At 40.2% G+C, this 24,808-nt stretch overlaps 1 protein-coding gene across 2 annotated transcripts in view; it reads right to left on the reverse strand.

The window, feature by feature from the left end:
- Positions 1-24,808, reverse strand: part of top2b (DNA topoisomerase II beta) — a 128,805-nt gene that overhangs the window by 65,839 nt on the left and 38,158 nt on the right. For both annotated transcript variants that reach the window (XM_056479753.1, XM_056479752.1), the window contains exons 9-17: positions 22,641-22,742; positions 22,309-22,446; positions 21,936-22,074; positions 21,244-21,401; positions 18,715-18,840; positions 1,021-1,131; positions 835-940; positions 646-755; positions 469-561 (exon numbers count right to left, since the gene is read on the reverse strand). In XM_056479753.1, coding sequence (XP_056335728.1) covers positions 469-561; positions 646-755; positions 835-940; positions 1,021-1,131; positions 18,715-18,840; positions 21,244-21,401; positions 21,936-22,074; positions 22,309-22,446; positions 22,641-22,742 — 1,083 coding nt within the window. The remainder of the gene's footprint in view (positions 1-468; positions 562-645; positions 756-834; positions 941-1,020; positions 1,132-18,714; positions 18,841-21,243; positions 21,402-21,935; positions 22,075-22,308; positions 22,447-22,640; positions 22,743-24,808) is intronic.

Here is a 24,808-nt window from a genome sequence, read left to right on the forward strand (position 1 = left end):
TTTTCTTCAAATCCCATTAGCATCCCTAGTTGTAACGGAAAAATGTGCTCATTACTGTAAATAATACTTGCTGCTTAATTTGTTCAAAAATAATTAATTGTTAATACTTAATTAGCTTTTTATTTCCTTTTTATTTTTACTTATTTGTTTTAATGCCTTTAAAACAAAACACCATAAAACACCTTTGCTAGTGTTACTGGAGACTATTTTAAGACTATATTTTATGTTACTCAACTGTTAGAGAGTAGCTAACTACGTATAGTCTGCATCTAGCCATAATATGATCAAAATGCAAGGTCTAATTAAAGCATACTCGTGTGTTGCAAAAAAAACCTGTTTGTGTGTGTGTTAGTACCATGCATGTCTCATTCCTGTAAATACCCATAAGCACATCACTTAATGCGCTGTGTTTGCGTAAACAACTAGAAATTCTTTTCATTTGACATGGAGTGTATATGAATTCGTTACCTCAGGAAGTCCATGCATCCTCCTTTGTCGTCTGTCCTCCATGAAGTTAGTCAGCCACTCTTTCCTGTCATCCGTTTTCTTCTTGCTGAAAGCCTACAGACATCATGTTCAAGTAATATGCAGTTAATTACTGAAAAAATGCAATGCTTCATCAACATAATCACTGAAGAAACTAACCAGTGTAATGGCCGCATCATCTTCAGTGCCATTGTACTTGAACATAATGCGATGTCTTTCCATGTCTGAAAAATATTCCTTCGCTTCTTTGCTTGTGCTGGTACCCAAACCTGACAAATATGAAGAAAACATATAGCCAAAAACTGCAACTTGTTTATAAATGTAGACTATAGGAAACAGAAAACCAACCTTTGTAGTACTTTATGTGCCAAGTTTTATAACTTTCTGTATGCTTCTTCCATTCTTCAAATTCTGGTATGCTGTAGAATGATACTTCCTGTTTATTCTTATTGGCCTGAAGAGAGAGTTTTAGAAACAAGTATAAAAACCTGCATACCTGATAAACTAAACCTTTTCATTGGACAATCATTATACCTTCACAATAGGTGTGATGAACTCCTCCAGGAATGTATGCTTCAGCAGGGATGGCCAGTTATGATGGAAGAAATTAATCAGAAGGCCCTTTATGTGAGAGCCATCTTGGTCCTGTTAATGAATAAAAGAGGAATTGTTAATGCATACTTGCTGTCCAGAGACATTTACTTAAAAGGTAACGTATCAAGCTAATTTTTCCTTTAATCTTTAATCATTTAGCCCATTAATCTTGAGTACCTATAGTGTAGTTCAGCATCCATAATTTCTCTGAAAAGTCTTTAGTTTTTAATACTCTAAGAGGAAGAAACATCTTTAAAATTAGCTAAAAGCAGGTAGATCTGAATACTGAGTAAACATGACTTGCTGCAGAACATATATATTTTCTTGTAAGAACATCTTTCATTCTGCTTAATGTGATATATTTACAAAATAAATTTTTACATATGATCTTTGTTTAGGCAATGCAGTGGCGCAGTAGGTAGTGCTGTCGCTTCACAGCAAGGTCGCTGGTTCGAGTAGAATTTTTAAAAATTATAAATGAATTAAAAAAGGCAAGAGACTCTGTGCTCCGTGCCTGTGTCATGGATTGGTCAGGCTCTCACGACCCCCACTCACGAAGATCACCATCACCTGACTTCTAATGAGCACACAGCTGCATCACATTCACGAGCACCAGATAAAAGCACAGCACTCCAGTCGCTCATTGTCCGGGCTCGTCTCGACGAAAGCGGACAACTGAGCGACCACTCAGCGTAGTCATCCTCAGCTAAACAAACGATTTACTTACCTGTTCTCTTTGTATTCCTCCTAGTCTTCCTGGTCCTCCCGAATCGTCCTGTCTTCCAGTCCTTCCAAGTCTGTGTCATCCTCTGTCAGCTGTATCTGGTGTGTGCTGTCCATCCTCGTGTATTCCTGTTACCCAGCCACGGAGGAAAAGACCCCAACATCATTCCTGATCCTCCTGGCTATCCTTCATGTGCTCCTTGTTGTCATTCAATAAACACCCTAACGTTTCCTTACCTCTGTCTCCTGTCCGCTTCATAACAGAAGCCCGGACCCATAACGACGACAACATGAGCACCCTCGATCACTTTCAAGAGCTGGTGGACCAGTTGAAGCGGATTCTACAGCCACCAGCTCCACTTTCCAACGCACCACCAGCACCGAGCACTTCCGCCTCCACAGTTTCTTCTTCGGCCCTTCCTTCCAGTCCCATGGCCCGACCAGCGCCCTACTCAGGCGGAGCGGGGGAGTGCAATGGTTTTCTGTTACAATGTTCCCTCATATTCGAAATGCAACCTTCTCTATATCCCACAGATAAGTCAAAGATCGCCTACATCGTATCACTACTCTCTGGACCTGCACTTAAATGGGCTGAGACGATCTGGAACCAAGCCGGGCCGGTCATGAATTCCATCACTACCTTCACGGAGTATTTCAAAGAGGTGTTTGGACGTTCTGATGGGGAAGTAGCCGCTGGAGAGCAGCTGTATCATCTAAAGCAAGGTACTCTATCTACACAGGAATATGCTCTCCGGTTTCGCACTCTAGCAGCTGCAAGTGGATGGAATGAGAGATCGTTGTTGACCACGTACCGGCTCGGCTTGGAACCCACTCTCCGAATCCAGCTGGCCACATTAGATGATACAATGGGTCTGGAGAGATTCATCTAACATTCTCTCCGATGTTCCGATCGTCTCCGTTCCTATCAACAGGACACCATCACCCCCTCGTCTGCACTCCTCCAATCGCCTGAGTCAACAGCCTCTCCAGAACCAGAACCCATGATAATAGAGTCTGGAAGACTGACATCAGCGGAACGACAGAGGAGGCTGACCCGGGGTCTGTGTCTATACTGCGGTGTCAGTGGACACACCCGTATGGAGTGTCCCCTTCGTCCCATTCGGACTTCAGTGAGTGTATTCAGTACGAATATTGAACAATGTAAACCACTTACTACCACCGTACAAATAACTACTGCCTCTATTTCTCTCCTTGTCACAGCCCTCATCGACTCCGGGTCAGCAGGGAACTTCATCTCCCAATCCCTCTGTCGTCAACTCCACCTCCGTACTGAGGCGTCCTCGCATATATACCAGATACAACCGATAACCCAGTGCACTCGATCTTCGACCCGTATCCATCGACAATGCGAAGACATCCTTCTTCAAGTGGGGCTGTTACATCAAGAGAGGATTCAATTTCTGGTTCTGGAGGGTGCAAATATGGACATCATTCTAGGGCGCCCGTGGCTGGTGAAGCACGATCCCATCATCTCTTGGGGCACAGGAGAGATAAAGAAATGGGGATCTGGATGTACACCTACCTGTTTTCCAAATCTCCCTCTTCAAGGTCGGAACCCCATTTCTTTGTTTGCAACATCGGTCGAGAGCCCTCCTGAGAAGCAGTCTATCCACATTCCTAAGGAGTACAGCTCCTTTCATGATGTCTTCTGCCCCAAGAGAGCTTCCCAGCTACCGCCGCATCGGCCATGGGACTGCGCGATCGACCTAGTTCCAGATGCCCAGTTGCCAAGAGGTAGGATCTACCCGCTCTCGCTTCCAGAGAATCAGGCAATGGAAGATTACATAAGGGAGGCTCTGAGTCAGGGGTACATACGTCACTCAAAATCACCAGCCGCCTCAAGCTTCTTCTTTGTGGCCAAGAAGGACGGAGGGCTGCGTCCATGCATCGACTACAGGGTCCTAAATAACGGTACAGTAAAATACCGATATCCCCTTCCTCTGGTACCAGCCGCTTTGGAACAGCTCCGAGAAGCTAAAGTCTTCACTAAATTGGACCTCCGCAGCGCGTATAATCTGATAAGAATACGTGAGGGGGACCAATGGAAGACAGCATTCGTGACCCCTACTGGCCACTATGAATATGAGGTCATGCCTTACGGTCTGGTCAACGCCCCCTCCGTATTCCAAAACTTCATTCATGAAGTCCTCCGGGAGTTTCTTCACCACTTTGTAATAGTGTACATAGATGACATCCTCATTTACTCCCGGAGTGAGGCCGAACATCGCCAACACGTTGCGGAGGTCCTACACACATTGAGAGAACATCACCTCTACCTCAAAGCGGAGAAATGCTCATTCCACCAGAAGTCGATTCATTTCTTGGGATACATCATTGATCAAACCGGTATACGTATGGATGGGAAGAAAATTGAGGCTGTTCTATCCTGGTCAGAACCCACTTCCATTAAGGAGCTCCAGAGGTTTCTTGGGTTTGCTAACTTTTATAGACGGTTTATCAAGGACTACAGCAGGATTACATCACCTCTCACTAATCTCCTCAAGGGTAAACCCAAAGGACTGGAGTGGACCAAAGAAGCAGCCGCAGCCTTCCGCCTTCTTAAGAAGGAGTTCACAAGGGCCCCACTCCTGACTCATCCTGACCCAAATCTTCCTTTCGTGGTGGAAGTGGACGCATCCACCACCGGCGTCGGGGCAGTATTATCTCAACATCATGATACACCGCCCCGACTGCATCCCTGTGCCTATTTCTCTCGGAAGTTGAGCCCGGCGGAGCAGAATTACAGCATAGGAGACAGGGAGCTGCTAGCAATCAAGCTAGCCTTGGAGGAGTGGCGTCACTGGTTGGAGGGAGCCAAACATCCGTTCCAGGTGATCACAGATCACAAAAACCTCCAATATATCAAAGAGGCCAAGAGACTATGTCCACGTCAAGCCAGATGGTCACTTTTCTTCTCACGTTTTGATTTCTCCATTTCCTATCGTCCAGGACCCAAGAATCTAAGAGCAGACGCTCTCTCTCGTTTACACGAGCATCACGATCATGAAGAACTCCCAACGAAGATTCTTCCCGAACACATCTCCATTTGTCCGATCACCTGGAACGCTCCTCCAGTCGTTGCCACTCCGGAAGCCCCTGCTCCGCCGGGATGCCCTCCTCATCGGCAGTTCATACCACCTGAACACCGGGTAGATCTGATCCACTCCTTACATACCTCGCTAGGCACTGGACATCCAGGGATCAACAATACTCTCTCGCTAGTATCCCAACGATTCTGGTGGCCAAACATGGCAAGGGATGTGAGGCAATATGTTCAGGGCTGTAAGGACTGTGCCCAATCCAAGAGCCCACGTCATCTACCCGCTGGAAAGCTCCATCCCTTGCCGATTCCGAACCGTCCCTGGTCACACCTAGGAGTGGACTTTATCACTGATCTCCCTTCGTCAGAAGGTAATACCTGTATTCTAGTCATAGTAGATAGATTCTCAAAGTTTGTCAAACTAATCCCTCTGAAAGGTCTTCCCACAGCCTTTGAAACAGCCGACAATATCTTTAATCAAGTCTTCAGGTCATTTGGTATTCCAGAAGATATTGTGTCGGACAGAGGTCCACAGTTCATCTCACGTCTATGGAAAGCCTTCTTCAAGCTCCTAGGTGTGGCCGTCAGCCTCTCTTCTGGATATCATCCCCAAACCAACGGGCAGACAGAGAGGAAGATTCAGGAGGTGGGACGGTTCCTGAGGACCTTCTGCAGTGGTCACCAGAGCTCCTGGAGCCAGTATTTGGGCTGGGCAGAATATGCCCAAAATTCACTGCGGCAACCCTCCACCGGACTCACGCCATTCCAGTGCGTCCTGGGCTTCCAACCACCGCTCTTTCCCTGGGATGGCGAACCATCTGATGTCCCCGCAGTGGATCACTGGTTCCGGGAGAGCGAGAGAGTCTGGGACGAGGCTCATCAACATCTGCAGAGGGCAGTCCGTCGAAGCAAGGTAACCGCCGATAGAAGAAGGTCTGAAGAACCCAGATACCCACCCGGACAAAAGGTGTGGCTATCCACCCGGGACATACGCATGCGACTGCCCTCTCGCAAGTTAAGTCCCCGATTTGTTGGTCCCTTCACCATCGTGGAACAGGTTAACCCCGTCACCTACAAACTACAATTACCCTCTCACTACCGTATTCACCCTACATTCCACGTATCACTCCTGAAACCCTATCACGATCCTGTTCTTCCCTCCACAGAGCCTGACCACGAAGAGGAACCCCCTCCTCCACTGCTCCTAGAAGAAGGAGCCGTCTACGCAGTGAAGGAGATCTTGCGTTCCCGACGTCGTGGTGGCCAGTTGGAGTACCTGGTGGACTGGGAAGGGTACGGCCCCGAAGAAAGGACATGGGTTCCCAGAGCTGATATTCTCGATCCTAGTCTCATGGTGGAGTTTCATGAGAGCCACCCTGAGTTCCCAGCGCCTAGAGGCAGAGGGAGACCACCACGGCGTCGGAGGTGTCGGCCCTCAGGAGCGGGCCCTGGGGAGGGGGGTACTGTCATGGATTGGTCAGGCTCTCACGACCCCCACTCACGAAGATCACCATCACCTGACTTCTAATGAGCACACAGCTGCATCACATTCACGAGCACCAGATAAAAGCACAGCACTCCAGTCGCTCATTGTCCGGGCTCGTCTCGACGAAAGCGGACAACTGAGCGACCACTCAGCGTAGTCATCCTCAGCTAAACAAACGATTTACTTACCTGTTCTCTTTGTATTCCTCCTAGTCTTCCTGGTCCTCCCGAATCGTCCTGTCTTCCAGTCCTTCCAAGTCTGTGTCATCCTCTGTCAGCTGTATCTGGTGTGTGCTGTCCATCCTCGTGTATTCCTGTTACCCAGCCACGGAGGAAAAGACCCCAACATCATTCCTGATCCTCCTGGCTATCCTTCATGTGCTCCTTGTTGTCATTCAATAAACACCCTAACGTTTCCTTACCTCTGTCTCCTGTCCGCTTCATAACAGCCTGACACCTTCAAACGCCACAGCAAGTTTACTGCGTGTCAGGATTGCCTTCTGAGGTGCAAGACATTTATTAGATGAAGAAAAGATTGACGCAGCTTCTCCTTCGGCAGCAAATTCCGTTATTACTGTTGATATTTGGCTGAACTAGTTGTCAAAATCTGTCTAGCAAATTTTATTTAAAATTTTTTATCTTTTTTCCGTCTTCTAAATTAAACAATTTCATGAATGATTTACAGACCTATGTATGTTGTAGGTTCAGTTCCAATATGTACTGCAATATTGTTTACAGTTGTGCACAGCTCTACACAAAGGAAGTTTATGTTTGTTGTAAACAAGGGTATATTTATTCTTTTGCACAATGCTGTGAATAAATTTGAATTACAAAGAGCATATGCAGTAAAGATGTGAAACATACATATTCAATGTCTTGTACTCAGATACCTCACTAAATGCAGTGATGTCTAACTTTACTGTAGTTTTCAAATGGCTGTGCAAATAGTATATAGTGCTGTCTTGAGCATTTTCAAGAAGTGTCACCAAAATGACTTTTTTGCATTGGAAAAAATTTAGAGTAAACTGTCATAATGAAAACATGACAAAGCCATTTGACTATCTTGTTCAAAATCAATGGTGTCATGACTTTTCATCTTGATGACACTGACATCAATACTTGCTTTTGAGGAAGGAGTTATCCATTTTGAGCATGTGACACGCTTTTGCAGGTTATCAACTAGGTTTTTTCTTGCTAATTAGCGGATTCAATTAGATAATTTCAGATTTTTCATGTTTTTTATACTAAAAACCATAAAAACTGTTTATGTGCTTTATTACTGCACACTGAGGCAACAACTGCATGATTTAATCATGATCCACACAAAACAACAACATATAAAATGTCAAATGTTGGGTAGTTGGAGATTTAAAATAAATTGTATAATTCCTAAATATGAAGAGAAAAAACATAACCAGACTTTGAGAAATTATGCTACATAAAACATACTGGCACAAACCTAAAACAATAATGCTGATTCAATTATTCAGCTATCTGCAGATCAAAAATGCAAATTCATTCACTTCCAGGAGAGAAAACATATAGAAATTTGGGAGTAACAGCATTTCACTGGGTACTGTAAACAAAGCAGTGGTTGGTCATATTACTATGGATTATACAGAGAGACTATATATACTCTTAGCATTTCTGTGTGGAGTTTGCATGTTCCCCCACAAGTCCAAAGACGTGGTACAGGTGAATTGGGTAAGCCAAATTGTCGGCAGTGTATGAGTGTGAAAGGATGTTTCCCAGTGATGGGTTGCGACTGGAAGGACATCCGCTGCATAAAAACGTGCTGGATAAGTTGCCGGCTCATTCCGCCGTGGCGACCCCATATTAATAAAAGGACTAAGCTAACAGAACTAGTACAGACTACTAGAATGTATATCAATATATTTTATTGATCTAAATCTCCAAATAATATGTCTTTAGAGAGATGGCAATGTTTATGATGAAAGCGCTGTAATTTCATGCTGTGCAAACAGTGCAGGAGCTGATTGATTTAATAAATAGCTCATATTTGATAAATATCTATTTTAGCATAACTTTTCTAATGCTTTTGTTAAAGAGATTTCAACACGATTGTGATTGTTTTGATCACAGTACTTAATTTATAAAAATTATGCAAAAATGAACAAAAGTAATGATAAATTAAGTATAAATTTGTATTTTAAGGTCACAAGAAATATTTCGTGCAAAATAACCCCCTCCCCTCAAAAATGTAAACGTAGGGGGAACACTAGATGGAAAACTCAACAAGGCAGAGGGAACTGTTCATGGCAGGCACTGATGCCCAGAATGCGGTTTGACAAAGTAGGAATACCTGACAATGCAATGGGCCAGCACCCAGCTGATCCACTGATTCGGGTACTGCGGGCCTTGGAGGAATTCTCTAGAATTCACCAGTGCGGAACTTACTAGCAGAACAAGCGCACACATCTCTGGGTTAGAGAGAATGGCACAGGGCACTCCAAATTGGCCAGTGTTACCCAGAAAACTGGGAAGAAATTGGCTTCACTCAAAGATTAAAACAGCTTCCAAATATTTTAGGTATTGCCCATTCAGCAGCTCTACAGATGTCTGCTAAAGAGGTGCCATGTGCTGGCAGCCAAGGGGAGCCAACAATCCTTCATTTCTCAATACAGCAGTAATGACATTATAAATTTCTTTACATGCAATACTTGCCAATTAAGAGAACTGAAGATCATCAATGGTAACATTTAAGACTTTAAAAACAGCATTGGCTCTGTACAGGTCTTACATATCTATATGTATAAGATTGAAATAGCTCTTACATCCGGTGTTGTGTTCTTATTTATGATTATGATTATTTATGTAGCACCATGAAGCTGCAAGACACAATTTTGTTTCTCTGTATGTCCATACACGTATGTTCCTAGATGCCATTCAAATTATAGTGTATATAATATAGCATGTAGTATCTACTATATAGCAGTAGCAAATATAAAAATCAAGGGACCAAGAAATAAGCCTTGTGGTACTCCATACTGTGCTTTTGATCAATATGATGCCTCTTCATTAACTGATACAAACTGAGAACATTCCGATATGTAAGACCTGTACAGAGCCAATGCTGTTTTTAAAGTTATTTAGTACTTAGTATAGTTAGATTATTGCTCCAGTATGTTAGAACATACTGGAGCAATAATCTAACTATACTAAGTACTAAATATACATATACTACAAATGCTTAAAACATACACATATACACCTATGACAGACTATACAGGTAGTTTTATATAAGATAAAACAATATTGTACAAGATATTCAATTAAATTTAGTTCATCTTTATGTCTATAGTGCTGAAATTGAAACTGAAATTTTTGTTTTGTTCAATTCAGTGCGGTTTAATTTTCACTGTTAAAAGTCCAAACCCTGAACAGGAAATCCATCGATGCGCAGCTCTGCAAGTCCCAAACCAAGGAATCAGGCTCAATTGGGCCAATACTCATCTTTCCAAGTTTTTGTGCAGAGCAGCGGTGAAGGCACCAGGGGCTGGAGATACAGTGCATCCTGAAAGCATTCATAGTGCTTTTATGCTACCACCTAAATTCATTTATTTCCTCAAAATTCTACACACAATACCCCATAATGACAATATGAAAAAAGATTTTTTGTAATTGTTGCAAATTTATTAAAAATAAAAAAAACTGAAAAATTACATACGTATTCACAGCATTTGCTCAATACTTTGTTGATGCACATTTGGCAGCAATTACAGCCTCAAGTCTTTTTGAATATGATGCCACAATCTAGGCACACCTGTCTTTGGGAATTTTTGCCCATTCCTCTTTGCAGTACCTTTCAAACTCTTACAGGTTGGATGGGAAGCGACAATGTACAGCCATTTTCAAATCTCTCCAGAGCAGTTCAATAGGATTAAAGTCTGGGCTCCGGCTATGCCACTCAAGGACATTCACTGAGTTGTTGTGAAGCCACTCCATTGATATTTTGGATGTGTGCTTTAGGTCATTGTCCTGCTAAAAGATGAACCTTCACCCCAGTCTGAGGTCAAGAGCACTCTGAAGCAGGTTTTCATTCAGGACGTCTCTGTACATTGCTGCATTCATCTTTCCCTCTATCCTGACTAGTCTTCTAGTTCCTGCTGCAGAAAAACATCCCTTCAGCATGATGCTGCCACCACCATGCTTCACTGTAGTGATGGTATTAGCCTGGTGAAAAGCAGTGCCTAGTTTTCTCCAAACGTAACCCCTGACATTCACTCCAAAGAGTTCAATTTTAGTCTCATCAGACCAGAGAATTTTGTTTCTTATGGTCTGAGAGTCCTTCAGATGCCTTTTGGCAAATTCTGGCAGGGAGTGGCTTCCGCCTGGCCCTTCTACCATACAGGCCTAATTAGTGGATTGCTGCACAGATGGTTGTCCTTCAGTAAGGTTCTCCTCTCTTCACAGAAGAACGCTGGAGCTCAGAGTGACCATCAGGTTATTGATCACCTCCCTGACTAAGGCCCTTCTCTCCGATCACTCAGCTTAGATGGCTGGCCAGCTCTAGGAAGAGTCCTGGTGGTTCCAAACATCTTCCACTTACAGATGATGGAGGCCACTGTGCTCACTTGAACATTCAGAGCAGCAGAATTTTTTCTGTAACCTTCCCCAGCCTTGTGCCTTGAGACAATCCTGTCTCAGAGGTCTACAGACAATTCCTTTGTCTTCATGCTTGGTTTGTGTTTTGACATGCACTGTCAACTCTGGGACCTCATATAGACAGGTGTATACCTTTTCAAATCATGTCCAACCAACTGAATTTACCACAGGTAAACTCCAATAAGCTGCTGAAACAACTCAAGAATGATCAGTAGAAACAGAATGTACCTGAGCTCAATTTAGAGCTACACGGCAAAGGCGGTGAATACTTATGTACATGTGATCTTTCAGGTTTTTTTTTATTTTTTAAAGTTGCAACAATTTAAAAAAATCTTTTTTCACATTGTCATTATGATGTATTATGTGTAGAATTTGGAGGAAATACATAAATTTAAGGGCAACGCAGTGGCGCAGTAGGTAGTGCTGTCGCCTCAGAGCAAGAAGGTCACTGGTTCGAGCCTCAGCTGGGTCAGTTGGCGTTTCTGTGTGGAGTTTGCATGTTCTCCCTGCGTTTGCGTGGGTTTCCTCCGGGTGCTCCGGTTTCCCCCAAAGACATACGGTACAGGTGAATTAGGTAGGCTAAATTGTCCATAGTGTGTGTCACGGTTGCAGGTTTGTGCGCTTTCCGGAGTATCTGTTTTGTCACGTGGGTTTGTGTTGTTTGGTTGTCCACGTGTATTTGTTTAGTCACGTGTTATGACGGCACTCAGCCGTTTGATTTGATCACCAGCTGAGGTTCATTATTGTGCCTATATCTAGGCTACGTTTCTATGTTTCCTTGTCAGTTCGTTGTGTTTGCTTATGTGAGTCTGTATGTGCTCAGGACTAAGAGGAGTGACTGCTGGACTTCGTTTCGTCTATCTGTTCCTGCCCCAGTATCCCAGTGTCCTCGCCCTCCATTTGTAGCCCTGTTGGCTTAATCTGACAGTGTCAAATAAACTTTCACTTGCATATTAGATCCTTCTCTGTACCCTTATTTACACGTGACAGTGTGTATGTGTGCAAAAGAGTGTGTATGGGTTTCCCAGAGATGGGTTGCGGCTGGAAGGGCATCCGCTGCGTAAAACATATGCTGTATAAGTTGGCGGTTCATTCCGCTCTGGCGACCCCGAATTAATAAAGGGACTAAGCCGAAAAGACAATGAATGAACACATAAATTTAATAAACTTTGGAATCAGGCTGTAACATAAAAAAGTGGAAAAAGTGAAGCACTATGAATACTTTCCGGATTCACTGTATTGTGCTAAATAGGTATTTAAGGTTAAAGAAAACTAATTGTGCAACATGATTTGTGGTACATTCACAGTTAAACATTGTTTTCCTTATTGAGTCCTTGTAAGTCCTTGTCAGTGGCCAGTAAGATCATGGCCAGGGTTTTACTTAATCATCCGATCAACCATCTGAAACAGGGTTTACTGTCTGAAAGTAGACCTGCACGATTAATCAATTTTAAACCGAAATCGCAATATTTCAAATCACAAAAGCTGAGATTAATTTAATTATTACTATGGTGAGGGAGACGAGTGCGAGAAATTAAAACGATCCAACTTATGTTACTTAAAAAGCAGACAACTGTTACAGAAGAACTGACGAGCCCTTATTTCACTGCAATGAAGAAAATGAAAGCTGTGAATTCCATCTCCGCTCTGCTTCTCTCTCTGTGTGTGTGTGTACAGACCTTTGATCTGCTTGTGTGAGGTAACGTTTCCTCTCTCCTCACTACTGTTACAATAACTCTTGTGGATACTGTTACGTTTTACGTATGTTTTGTTTGTTCTGTTTTGCGTGCTCTTCTTTCTCTTCCGCTGTGTGTCATGTGCTGGTTCTAGGTGTGCAACCATTGGTCCAAGGAGCTGTCAATCACCATCGACACGCCAATCAGAACCGGGTCCGCTCCGTATAAAAGCCGTGCGCTTGCGCTGTTCTTCAGGAGCGCTTGGCTTACAGCCAGACTCCTCACTTGTGTCGGCCAGCCTGTTTATCTGTATTTTTGCTTACGATTTTGCTTACGATTTGCTGTATTATAGTTTTCTCTTTATCAAGAAACTTCGTTATTAGATATGCTTGTGCAGCTCAATAATTATCTAGTGAGAAATTGAACGATCTTTGTGAGAATTGAATTATATGAGATTGTGTTTTGCTAATGGCTAACAGTGTGTACTTTACGAGAACTCTAGTATTGTGAGCCGCTTAGAATATTTATTTGTTAGTTCGTTTAAGGAGGCGTTGCCACATGTGTAATTTTGTTTTGAGGTTATGAAGTTTAGTTAAGCTTCGTGCTGAAGATTACGGTTTTGTTTCTGCATTTTTTCTTTGGTTAGTCAGTTTAGTGGGTTGGGGTTTAGTTAGATCGTTTTTGTTATATTTATTTCTTTGTTTTGGCAACACTCCTATTTTCTTTAATTTGATTATTTAACATTACATTTATAATGCATTCTCTATTTTTTGTCTGACATTCATTAAATACTTAATTTGTTTCACTTAACAAGTGGTCGTTGTATTCTCTGTCATCCAGCATCAGTAGACTCACTGAATGTTACGTTTCATCCTCTTTAATATCTTAACAACTTAAATACGTAACATTTAATGGTGGCAGCGGTGGGATTATTCCTTTTATTTGGGATATCCTTAAATTTGGATGAGCATTGTGAGATCTTTTGTTGCTGGTGAAACAGAGAAACATTTGTGAACAGGAAGGTTTGATTAAAGAGCAGGTGTCTACGTATTGTGAGTCAGACAAACTTATCACGAGTATGGCACACACAAGCATGTTACTCTGCAGCGCAAGTTTTCTCCACTGTGTCTATCATAGATCAGCTGTGATAACCGCGCATTATAGACTGTAACCACTGCCATTTATCTGTATCCGAGTCACTCATCTGTGAACAACGCCAGAGCCGCGTTTACCGATAGAGCCAATCGCAGCCCTTTCTGATGAGTGCGGGAACACAACGACCAATCATAGGCATTTAAAAACTCACTCGACAACACTCAAAAAGCAAGCAGGATAATATTTATATTTGTTCTGTGCATGTATTTGTTTGAAACATTCAAAAAGAGTGTTTTCTTTAAACAGGTAAAATTAAAGGCACAGTTCATTTATCTGACTGCTTGTATTAAAGGACAAAATTGTATTATAAATAATATATAACTATATTTATAAATATATGTGAAGTAAAATCTAGAATTGTGTATTGTGTATGTAAAGTATTGTCAATGCACTGAGAATGTCATGAAATCAACAGACAAATGTAACACAATCTAAATGTAAAGGTTTTAAAGGTTTCATATATCTATATATAAGATTTTAGATATAATTTATAAAATTGAATTGAAAATGCTGTTTTAAATAAACAGTAGCATAGTGTAGTGTTCTTTGTGATTATGCTTGGTCTTTCTTTGGTGCTGTTAAAACCACCACATCGAACCTGTCGCTCTTTTATGAAATTATAGTAAATCGCATTTTAAATTGCTATCACAATTTTGATCAGATAAATAGTGATTAGATTTTTTTCTCCAAGTCGTACAGCCCTGAAAATCAGTGTGGCTTCTGTGGTGGATGGGGAATAGCTGACATGATCTTCGCTGCCAGAGCAAATGTGATTATGAGCAAATTTGGTTGCCCAAAGAAATTCATCACCATTACTCATTAGTTCCATGATAGGATGATGGCTCAGGAACAGGATGATAGCCAGTTCTTAGATGCCTTACCTGTAACTAATGAAGTAAAACAGGGCTGGTGACAACCTTTATTTAGCCTGATGTTCACAGCCATGTTGTAGATTATTCAAAGCTTCTGATAAATTCAGCCTCACCATCAGCACCGCAAAGACTAAAGTCATGCACCAGCCAGCCCCTGGAAAGCTCTATCAGAGACCATGTATTACAATGAAGGGTCAGACTCTGAAAGCTGCAGACAATTTTATCTATCTTGGCAGCCCTCTGTCCAGGAATGTGTGCATAGATGATGAAGTCACTTGCTGCATCACCAAGGCCAGCAGTGCATTTGGAAGATTGCAAGGCAATGTCTGGAAACACAGGAGCATTACCCTTACCACTCAGCTGAAAGTGTACCAGGAAGTTGTGCTCCATACACTGCTACATGCATGAGATTTGGACATTCTACAGCAGTGTCCTGTCTCTGTAGACTGCTCAAGATCACATGCAAAGACAAAATTCCAGACACTGAGGTACTGAAGACGACCCAAGCCAGCTGGGCAGGGCATGTTCTTCGCATGAAAGATAAGCGCCTGCACAAGCAACTGCTCTATGGTGAACTGTCAGATGGATAACTCTCCATAGGAAGACCTAGGAAATGTTTCAAGGACAATCTCTAAAAAAGTCAATTAAACATCTAAAGATCTCCAATTACAACTGAGAAAACCTTGTCACTGATGCCACATTGGAGCATTTTGATCTACAATGGTACCACGACTGTTGAAGAACATCATGCAGCTAAAGCCTAATCCAGAAGGGCAGCACACAAAGCGAGAACTGCTAACACAATCAAACAACAGCATCCAATATCACTTGGGTGGTGTTTTCTGTGCTTGGATAGGCCTTTTTAGCCAACTCCAGACAAACTCACCTCAGACATAATCAAAAACCATGGTCCTCGTTGAACCCAATGGGTGAACATTATCTGCCTAATTTCAGTGAATTTTGTAAGCAACATTTTTAATAACCATACATATTCTTATTTTTCTTAAAAATACAACATCATATATACAGTATATGCTGCTTGCATATTATTATAGTACAACTTGTGCTAAATACAAAGTCCTCAGATTTTAGCCTATAAAATATTATTTTAAAAAACAGAACCCGGCTTATCAGGCTTATTTTGTGCAATAACATTTAATGGATCTCTATACAGCAACATATTTACTCATTTTAAGGGAATCCTGTAACATTTGGCATGAGTAGATGAGCAAAAACAGCATCTATTAAGTGTGTGCGTGTGCGCACAGTGAACATTGTAACAGCTTTTATGCGTGGCTCATGTTATTTCTGTGATTTAGTATTTCTGACCGTGGGTCTCTGATTCATTGTGTCTGAGTTGCTGTCTGCTTTTTGCAGTGTTTATGCTGATATCTGACCCCGGTCAGTGTTTCCTCTAGGATTTTTTTCCAGCTATGGCGGCAGGTCTTTTACACAGATCTACCAACTACCTATGGCGGTTGAAGGTTGAAGGTTCATCTTGCAGCATGCAAATCTTATTGCTTGCGCGCCGATTTCCTCTGTTCGTGAACAAAACTTCTTGCACACCCTCAAATATATGATGTTCAAACACAGATTTTCTTGTGCGCTCTCAAATAAGCGCTGCTGAAGTGCGATTTAGTGTGATTTAGTGTGTTAGTAACAAGTGTGTCTCCAACATTTATTAGATTTGCTAGGAATATTTAGGAATGTCTCCAATTTATCTATAAAGTATAATTATGGAAACTGTGTTCATCATAACTGAAAGGTAAGTCGTGTATGCTAGCCTCTTGCATCACGCACCTGTTAGTCAGTCAGCATGTCACCTTAAAGAGTTAACAAATAACACACAGCACTACTACGATTCCAAAAAAGTTTGCGCTGTTATAATTCACTTACCTTTTATTACGTTTTGGTGCGATTATAACCAGCAAATAAAAAAATCAACGACTGAATGTTTTGAATGAGAAGCTGTAATGTAGCCATGGCGGGATGAATTTTGGTGTGGCGCCCCACCACGGAAGAATAAATGTAGCCGAAACCATGCCGGTTATCTGTCTCTAAAGGGAAAAGTCCCAAGAATGGTAAGAAAGAACCTGCTCTTTTTCATTTAAAACTGTCAAAAAAGAGCATGATAACCGATGGCTTAAAGTTACTTGAGGGTCAGATTACAAGGATCATACACTGCTGCATTAGCATCCTCTACTCAAATACAGCTCAGACTCAAGTACAGCTTTAGAACAAATATGACGCATTGAGTAAAATGAGTAAAAAATCCCCACTCACTCCTCCAAACAGATCACTCAGATCATTAGGATTAAAGGGCACCTATGGCACCTACTTTAAAAGCAGTTTGAACAGACATGTGTGTAGATATAGTGTATAGACAGTCATATTGGGGTGATATAAACACACCCAGTCCTTTTTTTTTTTTTTTAATTTAACAACATAAAAACGGTGGACCAATTGGAGCGGTTTTCAGACCGAACGCAACTTGACGTAGGAGTGCGGTCCCCCCGCCCACCAATATTGATTGACAGGCTCGCTTTAACATGTCTCTGTAGTGACGCATATAATCATCTCAACAAGTCCAGACGTGCCCAAAGCAACCGGGAATAAAAGGCCTGTTCAATTTGCTACGATGATCAATCATCATAAAATGTTTTCATCATCAAAAAGTTTAAAACGTTTTTAAAACAATGTGTGTAATGAATTACAGCGATTTAGCTTAGCTTTACTTCATCAGCACAGCCGCGTGTCAGAACAATTATAAAGGAAGATGCTTTGAATCCCGGTCTGTGGACATAAATCAGGTTTATTTTGTACATTAACATAAACGATATCCATACAGCAGATAGGATTAACCTGTATCCTGTCGCATATGCGTGCAAACAGAGTGTGAAGCTAAACGTGCGCGCTGTCTCTCTCTCTCTCTCTCTCTCTGTGTGTGTGTGTGTGGGTGTCTGCGCTATTGGTGTGTGTCTGCGCTTTGTGTGTGTGTGCGTGTCCTCGCTGTGTGTGTGCGTGAACTTTGTAACGACATTGTGTGTGACTCATGGTTGCAACTCACAAAAAAATGCATCAAATACTAATTGGTAAAGTTCTTACTGTGGTATTTCTCACAAACGCAACGTGAGATCTGCTTCCTGAGGCAGCCGAGGGCGGCGATTGAGGCATGTTGCTGACAGGCACGTGGGAACGGTGGGCGGAGAGGACTAGCCTTAAAGGCCCAGTACAAACAAACAGCAACCAGGTTTTACTGGCTATAATACAGACACTTCAGACAGCTATAACAAATACTCTTATGGTTGTTTTGAGCTGAAACTTTACAGACACATTCTGGGGAAACAAAAGACTTATCTTAAATCTGGAAAATGGGGTAACCTAGGAGCCCTTTAAGTAAATTAGAAATTCCAAGAGTACAGTCAAAGCATGGTGCATCCTTCAGCTACTATGAAATGTGCTATATAAATAAATTTGCCTTGCCTTACACAGGTGCAAAAATCGCTACAATTCCCTCTGACACAAAATTCCCTCTGACACAAAACCTTTCAACAGGATATAATAAATGATCTGATAAGAACTTTGACCTGAATGACACATTCTGGAAACACAAAAGACTTATATTACATCTTGTAAATGGGCCACAATTGGAGCCCTACAAAGTAACTTTCCTTTACAACCAAAAGCATGTATTTAAAGGCATCCTCCATCAAGTCCTGTAAAGTGCTGCAATGACTTCCTTATCTTAGTGAAGCTAGTTCATGGGAATGCTCTCGCTGTTGTTCATGTGTGTGTGCACACCTACTACGAAAAGAGGCCATATAAGGTGCTTTAAAAAAACCTTTCCAAAATTAGTTGCAAATTGGAAGTATGATTTATGCCAAAGAAATACTCTGTCATATGTGGAAATATGGCACTTGGTCTATGATTTGCATGAGAATACAACATTCTCTGTATAACATTGTAAATAACTCTGAATGCCAAAATGTCCCCCCTTTAAAACATAGTGATATGAAGACCAATGAAAGAATCACACCTGATCTGTCATGATCATAATCCTTCCATAGCGTAAGCTCTTTAGGGACTCTGCGTCATCATAGCTCTTCTTGTACTGAAGACCCAAAATTTTGATGATATTGTTGATTTCTGCATTTTCCATGATCTACAACCAAAAAAGAGCTCAACTTTAAGACAAAAAACAAAACAAAACCAATGATACTTAATGCTTAATAATCCCATGCAAATTAGGGGTGGGAGAAAAAAAACGTTCTCTAACAATTCATTCATTCTCTAACAGACAATCTGTATTCATTCTCAAAAGTTCAGAATTGATTCTGTATTCAAATTAAATAGCGACACAAGCTTTTAGCGAAAAAAGTGCTGATTAGCATACATATGCATGCTACAGAATCACTACTTGCGGCTTGTGTTCTGCAAATATGTGTTGTGAATGAATGTGATCTAGGCCTACTGCACTTGCTCAAAGCTTTAAAGCCTTAACACCAAAACAAATTTTTTGAGATGTTGACAGACATATATTGTCACCTTAGAATTATAAGGTTCTATCTGCATTCTACATGATTTTGAGATATTGAGCTTCAAAGTTTTTGCATTCAATTTAGCAAACAATATGTGTGTAACAGTTCTCTTTCATACATTAACATGACAGAGACCCTAAATGCTCTCTAAATGTAAATAATCAAAGTTCTCTTACATTTGTAAATTGGAGTAAAAAAAACATGATAAATGCAGATAGAACCTTCTAATTCTGAAAAGTCATTTTCCATTTGGAATTATAAGGTTCTATCTGGCAGATCATTCATTGAAGCAATATGTTGATGCTTGAGAAAGTTACATTTTTGCTTTCTATAACATTTATTTCATGTTTTAGGATGAACATTTTTTTTCTTGTTTAATTTAAGCATACAAGGCTGTGCTAAATATTTTGTCCAGTGCAGATGTCAATTTTGTTTAATTAATATGTTAATATGTATAACATTTTATGCTTTATATGAATTATTAAATTATATTGATTAAGTTATATGCCCCATTAATTAAATTAAGTATTTGCCCTTCAAGGCCTACTATTAAATTTAAAGAAGTTAAAAGAAAACAGACAATAAGCAATTGAGTTTAATGAACACTGAAAAATTTTTCACTCACCATATACACAAATAATTTTTTTTTTATTATTATTATTATTATATTATTATTTTTAAGTATTAGTTTCTTTTTTAACAATGTCAAATTTACCATTTCATGTTAAAAAATGCTTCTAAATCATCACATTTACACACATCTCAATTTTGTGATTTTGTCTTTCTGGTCTTTCCCGCTGTCAATGGAGCAGTCTGGCGAAATGGTAAAGAAAGCTGATCCTGATTGGTCCTTGTGCTTGCATTCAAAATGCTGATTGGCTCTCAGAAAAAACTTTATAGAGCCATGCTAGAGTTCAACTTTGTAGATAAATCGTTTTTGTTTTTTAAATAAAAAGTCTTAAAATGTATATAACCTATACAAAAACATAATATGTAAATAAGATGTCATTTAAAGAGAATATGTGAATAACTCAATTTTGACAAACATGTCAGATAGAACCTTATAATTATAAGGTGACGATAAGTCCCACATTGCTAAAAACACTATTTGGGTACATATATTTCACTAAAAAGGGAAAATTGGTTGTTTTTGCATTGTTTAAAGCAAATTCCTTCTTCCAGTTAAAAAATAGATTTTAAAGCAACGTCACAACCATAAGATTGTTGTGTAAATTCCAGTGTGAAGATTGGCTGTCTGTACCGACCGGTACAATGTGACGTTATTAAGTTTTCAGCACATCTGTTCCTTAATTTATGAGAAAGACTTGGTTCGAACCAATCAGCGCGCTCTATTGTAAACGAGATGCAACTTCATTGTTATGCATGATGTAGCTTCGAGGACTCCTTTTACCTGTTACAGTGTGTGTGTAACATGGGTTCAAGGCCCTTTAAGCTGAATGATAGTATCTTGCAAAAATACCAAGTAAAATATTATTTACTGTCATCATGGGAAAGACAAAAGAATTTCGTTAGAATAAGTTAGTTATTAACACTTTTATGTTTAAAATGTGTTGAGAAAAATCTTCTCTGTTAAACAGTACTTAGGAAATATTTAAGAATTATATAAGAATTATAATTTCACAAGAGAGCTAATATATTTGACTTCAACTCTACATTTTCTTAATGTTATAAACTCATAAAAATTTTTGATGCTCTCTGTTTTGTGGGGAAAATAAATAAAATTTTTTCGTGGAATATGTTTGTTTTTCATAATTGCTTTTTGTAATTGCCTTTTTTCTCATTCAGAGCTTGTTTTTTTAAATAATTATTTAATCAAATATTTTTTTTTAAAGATGACATACTGTCATAAATACAGAGATTCCAATTATTAAGCAAAAAGTTACTTTAAAACCAATGTAAACGTACAGAAAAAGACAAAGGAAAAATGTAAATTAAGAATCATTTTGGAATCTGATTGTGACCCCAGGATCAGAATCGGACCCATGTCAAGATTTCTATAGATTTACCTGTTTATGTGTGGCCTCCCTCACATTGAGGATCTTCCCCCTAAGGGGAAACACTCCATATCGGTCCCGACCAATTACACCTAAACCAGACACAGCCAGGGACTTGGCTGAATCTCCCTCTGTAAGGATCAGTGTGCACTCTGAAGAGTGTTTCCCCCCTATATGGCAGAGCAAGAGTTACTCACAGATTAACTGATCATTTAAAATAGCAGTTTTACAGTACTTCAAACTGTTTTTTGAAACACACAGAAGTGCTACAATATGCATGACCAACTGAGCCAAGGAGCTCAACATTTTTAGTAAAACATATTTTAGCCCCATTTCTCTCATTCTTATAATTTTTAGATAAATTATATCAAATCACAACAAATTGCAGAACAATTATGACATATAAATTACAAAGTATATATTATATTATATATTACTTTTCACATTAGGTTTCAAACTGCAGTACAAAATAAATTATATGAATTAAATGAATAAATTTTGTTTGCGGCTTCAAATTCAGCCATCAAGTTTTCAAAGTTTGAAAAGTAATTTGCCCTAAAACAAAGAGCCTTGCAAGCTCTATTCATCTATTTAGTTTGCTTTATGAAAAAAATAAATAAAACAGAAATATAGGTTTTGACTCATGTTGTGTAGATCTAATTGACAGATATAGCTATAGGTTTGTCTGAACCCTATGAACTCACCTGCATCATTGGCGTCATCTAGTTTGGGAATTCCTTTAATTTTGCTGTGTTTGACAGAGGAGCATTTCTTGTTCAGTTGTGTCTGAGCTTTAAACTTCACCCAGTTAAGAATGCTTTCCACAATACCACAGTTTGTGGCCTATAGAGGGAAATCATTCAGATGTAATAACACATTAAAAATCAGCCTTAAATCAACATAAGTCCAATTGATTTTCTTAATAAATGTTCTTTTTCTTGAAAACAATTAATTGATCACGACAATAATTAACCCAAACGCTGTTGTGCAACATAAAATGCAAAGAAAATGCAACCTGTTATGTATAATAAAAGGTTAATCACAATATGACAATTAAGTTAAGAGATTATCACACACAGCTCTGATGAATTTCTCCGAGAGAGTGCATTTAGACCCGAAACTTTTGGTCTGTAGAGTCATGTTCTCCTTGGTCTGAGAATCAAAGGTTGGGTTCTCGATAAGGGCATTTACAAATACCCACAGATGGTTTTTAACCTGAAATAAACAAAAAAAAATTTAAATAATAATTAAACATCTCTGAGCCCACAAAATTTTAGAGGATGACAAACCAAACACCCTGAAAGTGTCTGGATATATATATATATATATATATATATATATATATATATATATATATATATATATATATATATACTATAATATGGTGGTAACGAGTAGTGAAAATTCACCTGGAATGGTTTTACAGATACTCCGGCTTTGTTCTTCTTCTTCACAACTTCAATCAATTTCCCCACTATTTGGTCCACTACATAATCAATATGTCTTCCTCCCTAAAATATCACAAAGCTCATGAGTACCTAAATACATAATGAGTATTGCAGATAATGATGTGTTTTTGCTGTCAGTTTAGTACAGGGGTGTTCAAACCTGCTCCTGGAGGGACACTAGCTTGAGTTTACCACAATTACACAAACCTTACAGACTTTAACCAGCTAATTCCAGTGTTTGCACTCATTACAAATTTGTAGACAAGTGTTTAGAAGCTGGTTGGAGCTAAAATATGCAGTATGTTGGCCTTCCAGCAGCAAAATTGAACAAACTTTCAAAAGATAAATCTTTAAAATCACCCTCTTTAAACACAGCTGCAAAATATAGCATTGCTGTTCTCTAGCATTAGGTATGCGTTTCATATTAGAATCAACATAAGATAATCATTGCTGGTCCAAAAAACAAAGCAGATATGCTGGTAAAGCAGCTATATCTGTCGACTAGTGACAGTGTCTGTAAGCAATCAGATGTGGACATGTTAAATGACACATCAAAAGTTGAGAAAATGTTATGCAAATGAGCAGTAATTTTTGCAAGCAGGAGTTACAAAGGGGATTACAGGATTAGTGTATCAGTGGAGTCTTGAATGCAGCAAGACAGTAGATGCTCTGGAAGATGGATTTCACTGTTTGATTTGATTTTCCCAATTTTACTTCCAGGACACACCAGTTCATTTCTTATTTTCTGAAGATTTGCCCAGACATACAGTCAACAATTGCTTCATTTATAATTGTTGCATACACACAAAACAGGTTCTGAAATATGTGTATGCCACTTCCTATGCAAAAGATGGGTGTTAAACTTTGGGATTCAAACTCTGACCCATGCGTACACATTTTAGAGACAAAACAGCTTTGGCAACACTGATGGTGAGCTGAGGAACTGACAGCAGATAAAGGAAATAAAGGATATTTACCTTAAATATTGCTACTTAATAGCTATGTTACATTAGCATGGCAAAACAATGGTAAAGTTAAATAATAAAATAAAAAGGTGAAATGAATGAAAAAGATGCTAAATTTAAAAAAATAATTGTCAGGTAGTGAACAAGACAAACAATGTTCTATTTTCAAATAAATCAAGCCTAGTGTACGAATAACTATAGTTGCAGATAGACAATCCTTTTTGCCCCCATCTTGATACTAGACTAATTCTTCTTATATTACTTATTATATTACTTTTTATCAATTACTTATTATATTGCCACTCAGCTGTCATGGATTGGTCAGGCTCTCACGACCCCCACTCACGAAGATCACCATCACCTGACTTCTAATGAGCACACAGCTGCATCACATTCACGAGCACCAGATAAAAGCACAGCACTCCAGTCGCTCATTGTCCGGGCTCGTCTCGACGAAAGCGGACAACTGAGCGACCACTCAGCGTAGTCATCCTCAGCTAAACAAACGATTTACTTACCTGTTCTCTTTGTATTCCTCCTAGTCTTCCTGGTCCTCCCGAATCGTCCTGTCTTCCAGTCCTTCCAAGTCTGTGTCATCCTCTGTCAGCTGTATCTGGTGTGTGCTGTCCATCCTCGTGTATTCCTGTTACCCAGCCACGGAGGAAAAGACCCCAACATCATTCCTGATCCTCCTGGCTATCCTTCATGTGCTCCTTGTTGTCATTCAATAAACACCCTAACGTTTCCTTACCTCTGTCTCCTGTCCGCTTCATAACAGAAGCCCGGACCTATAACGACGACAACATGAGCACCCTCGATCACTTTCAAGAGCTGGTGGACCAGTTGAAGCGGATTCTACAGCCACCAGCTCCACTTTCCAACGCACCACCAGCACCGAGCACTTCCGCCTCCACAGTTTCTTCTTCGGCCCTTCCTTCCAGTCCCATGGCCCGACCAGCGCCCTACTCAGGCGGAGCGGGGGAGTGCAATGGTTTTCTGTTACAATGTTCCCTCATATTCGAAATGCAACCTTCTCTATATCCCACAGATAAGTCAAAGATCGCCTACATCGTATCACTACTCTCTGGACCTGCACTTAAATGGGCTGAGGCGATCTGGAACCAAGCCGGGCCGGTCATGAATTCCATCACTACCTTCACGGAG

The sequence above is a fragment of the Danio aesculapii genome, chromosome 19 (assembly GCF_903798145.1).
Source record: "Danio aesculapii chromosome 19, fDanAes4.1, whole genome shotgun sequence".
Classification (NCBI taxonomy): Eukaryota; Metazoa; Chordata; class Actinopteri; order Cypriniformes; family Danionidae; genus Danio; species Danio aesculapii.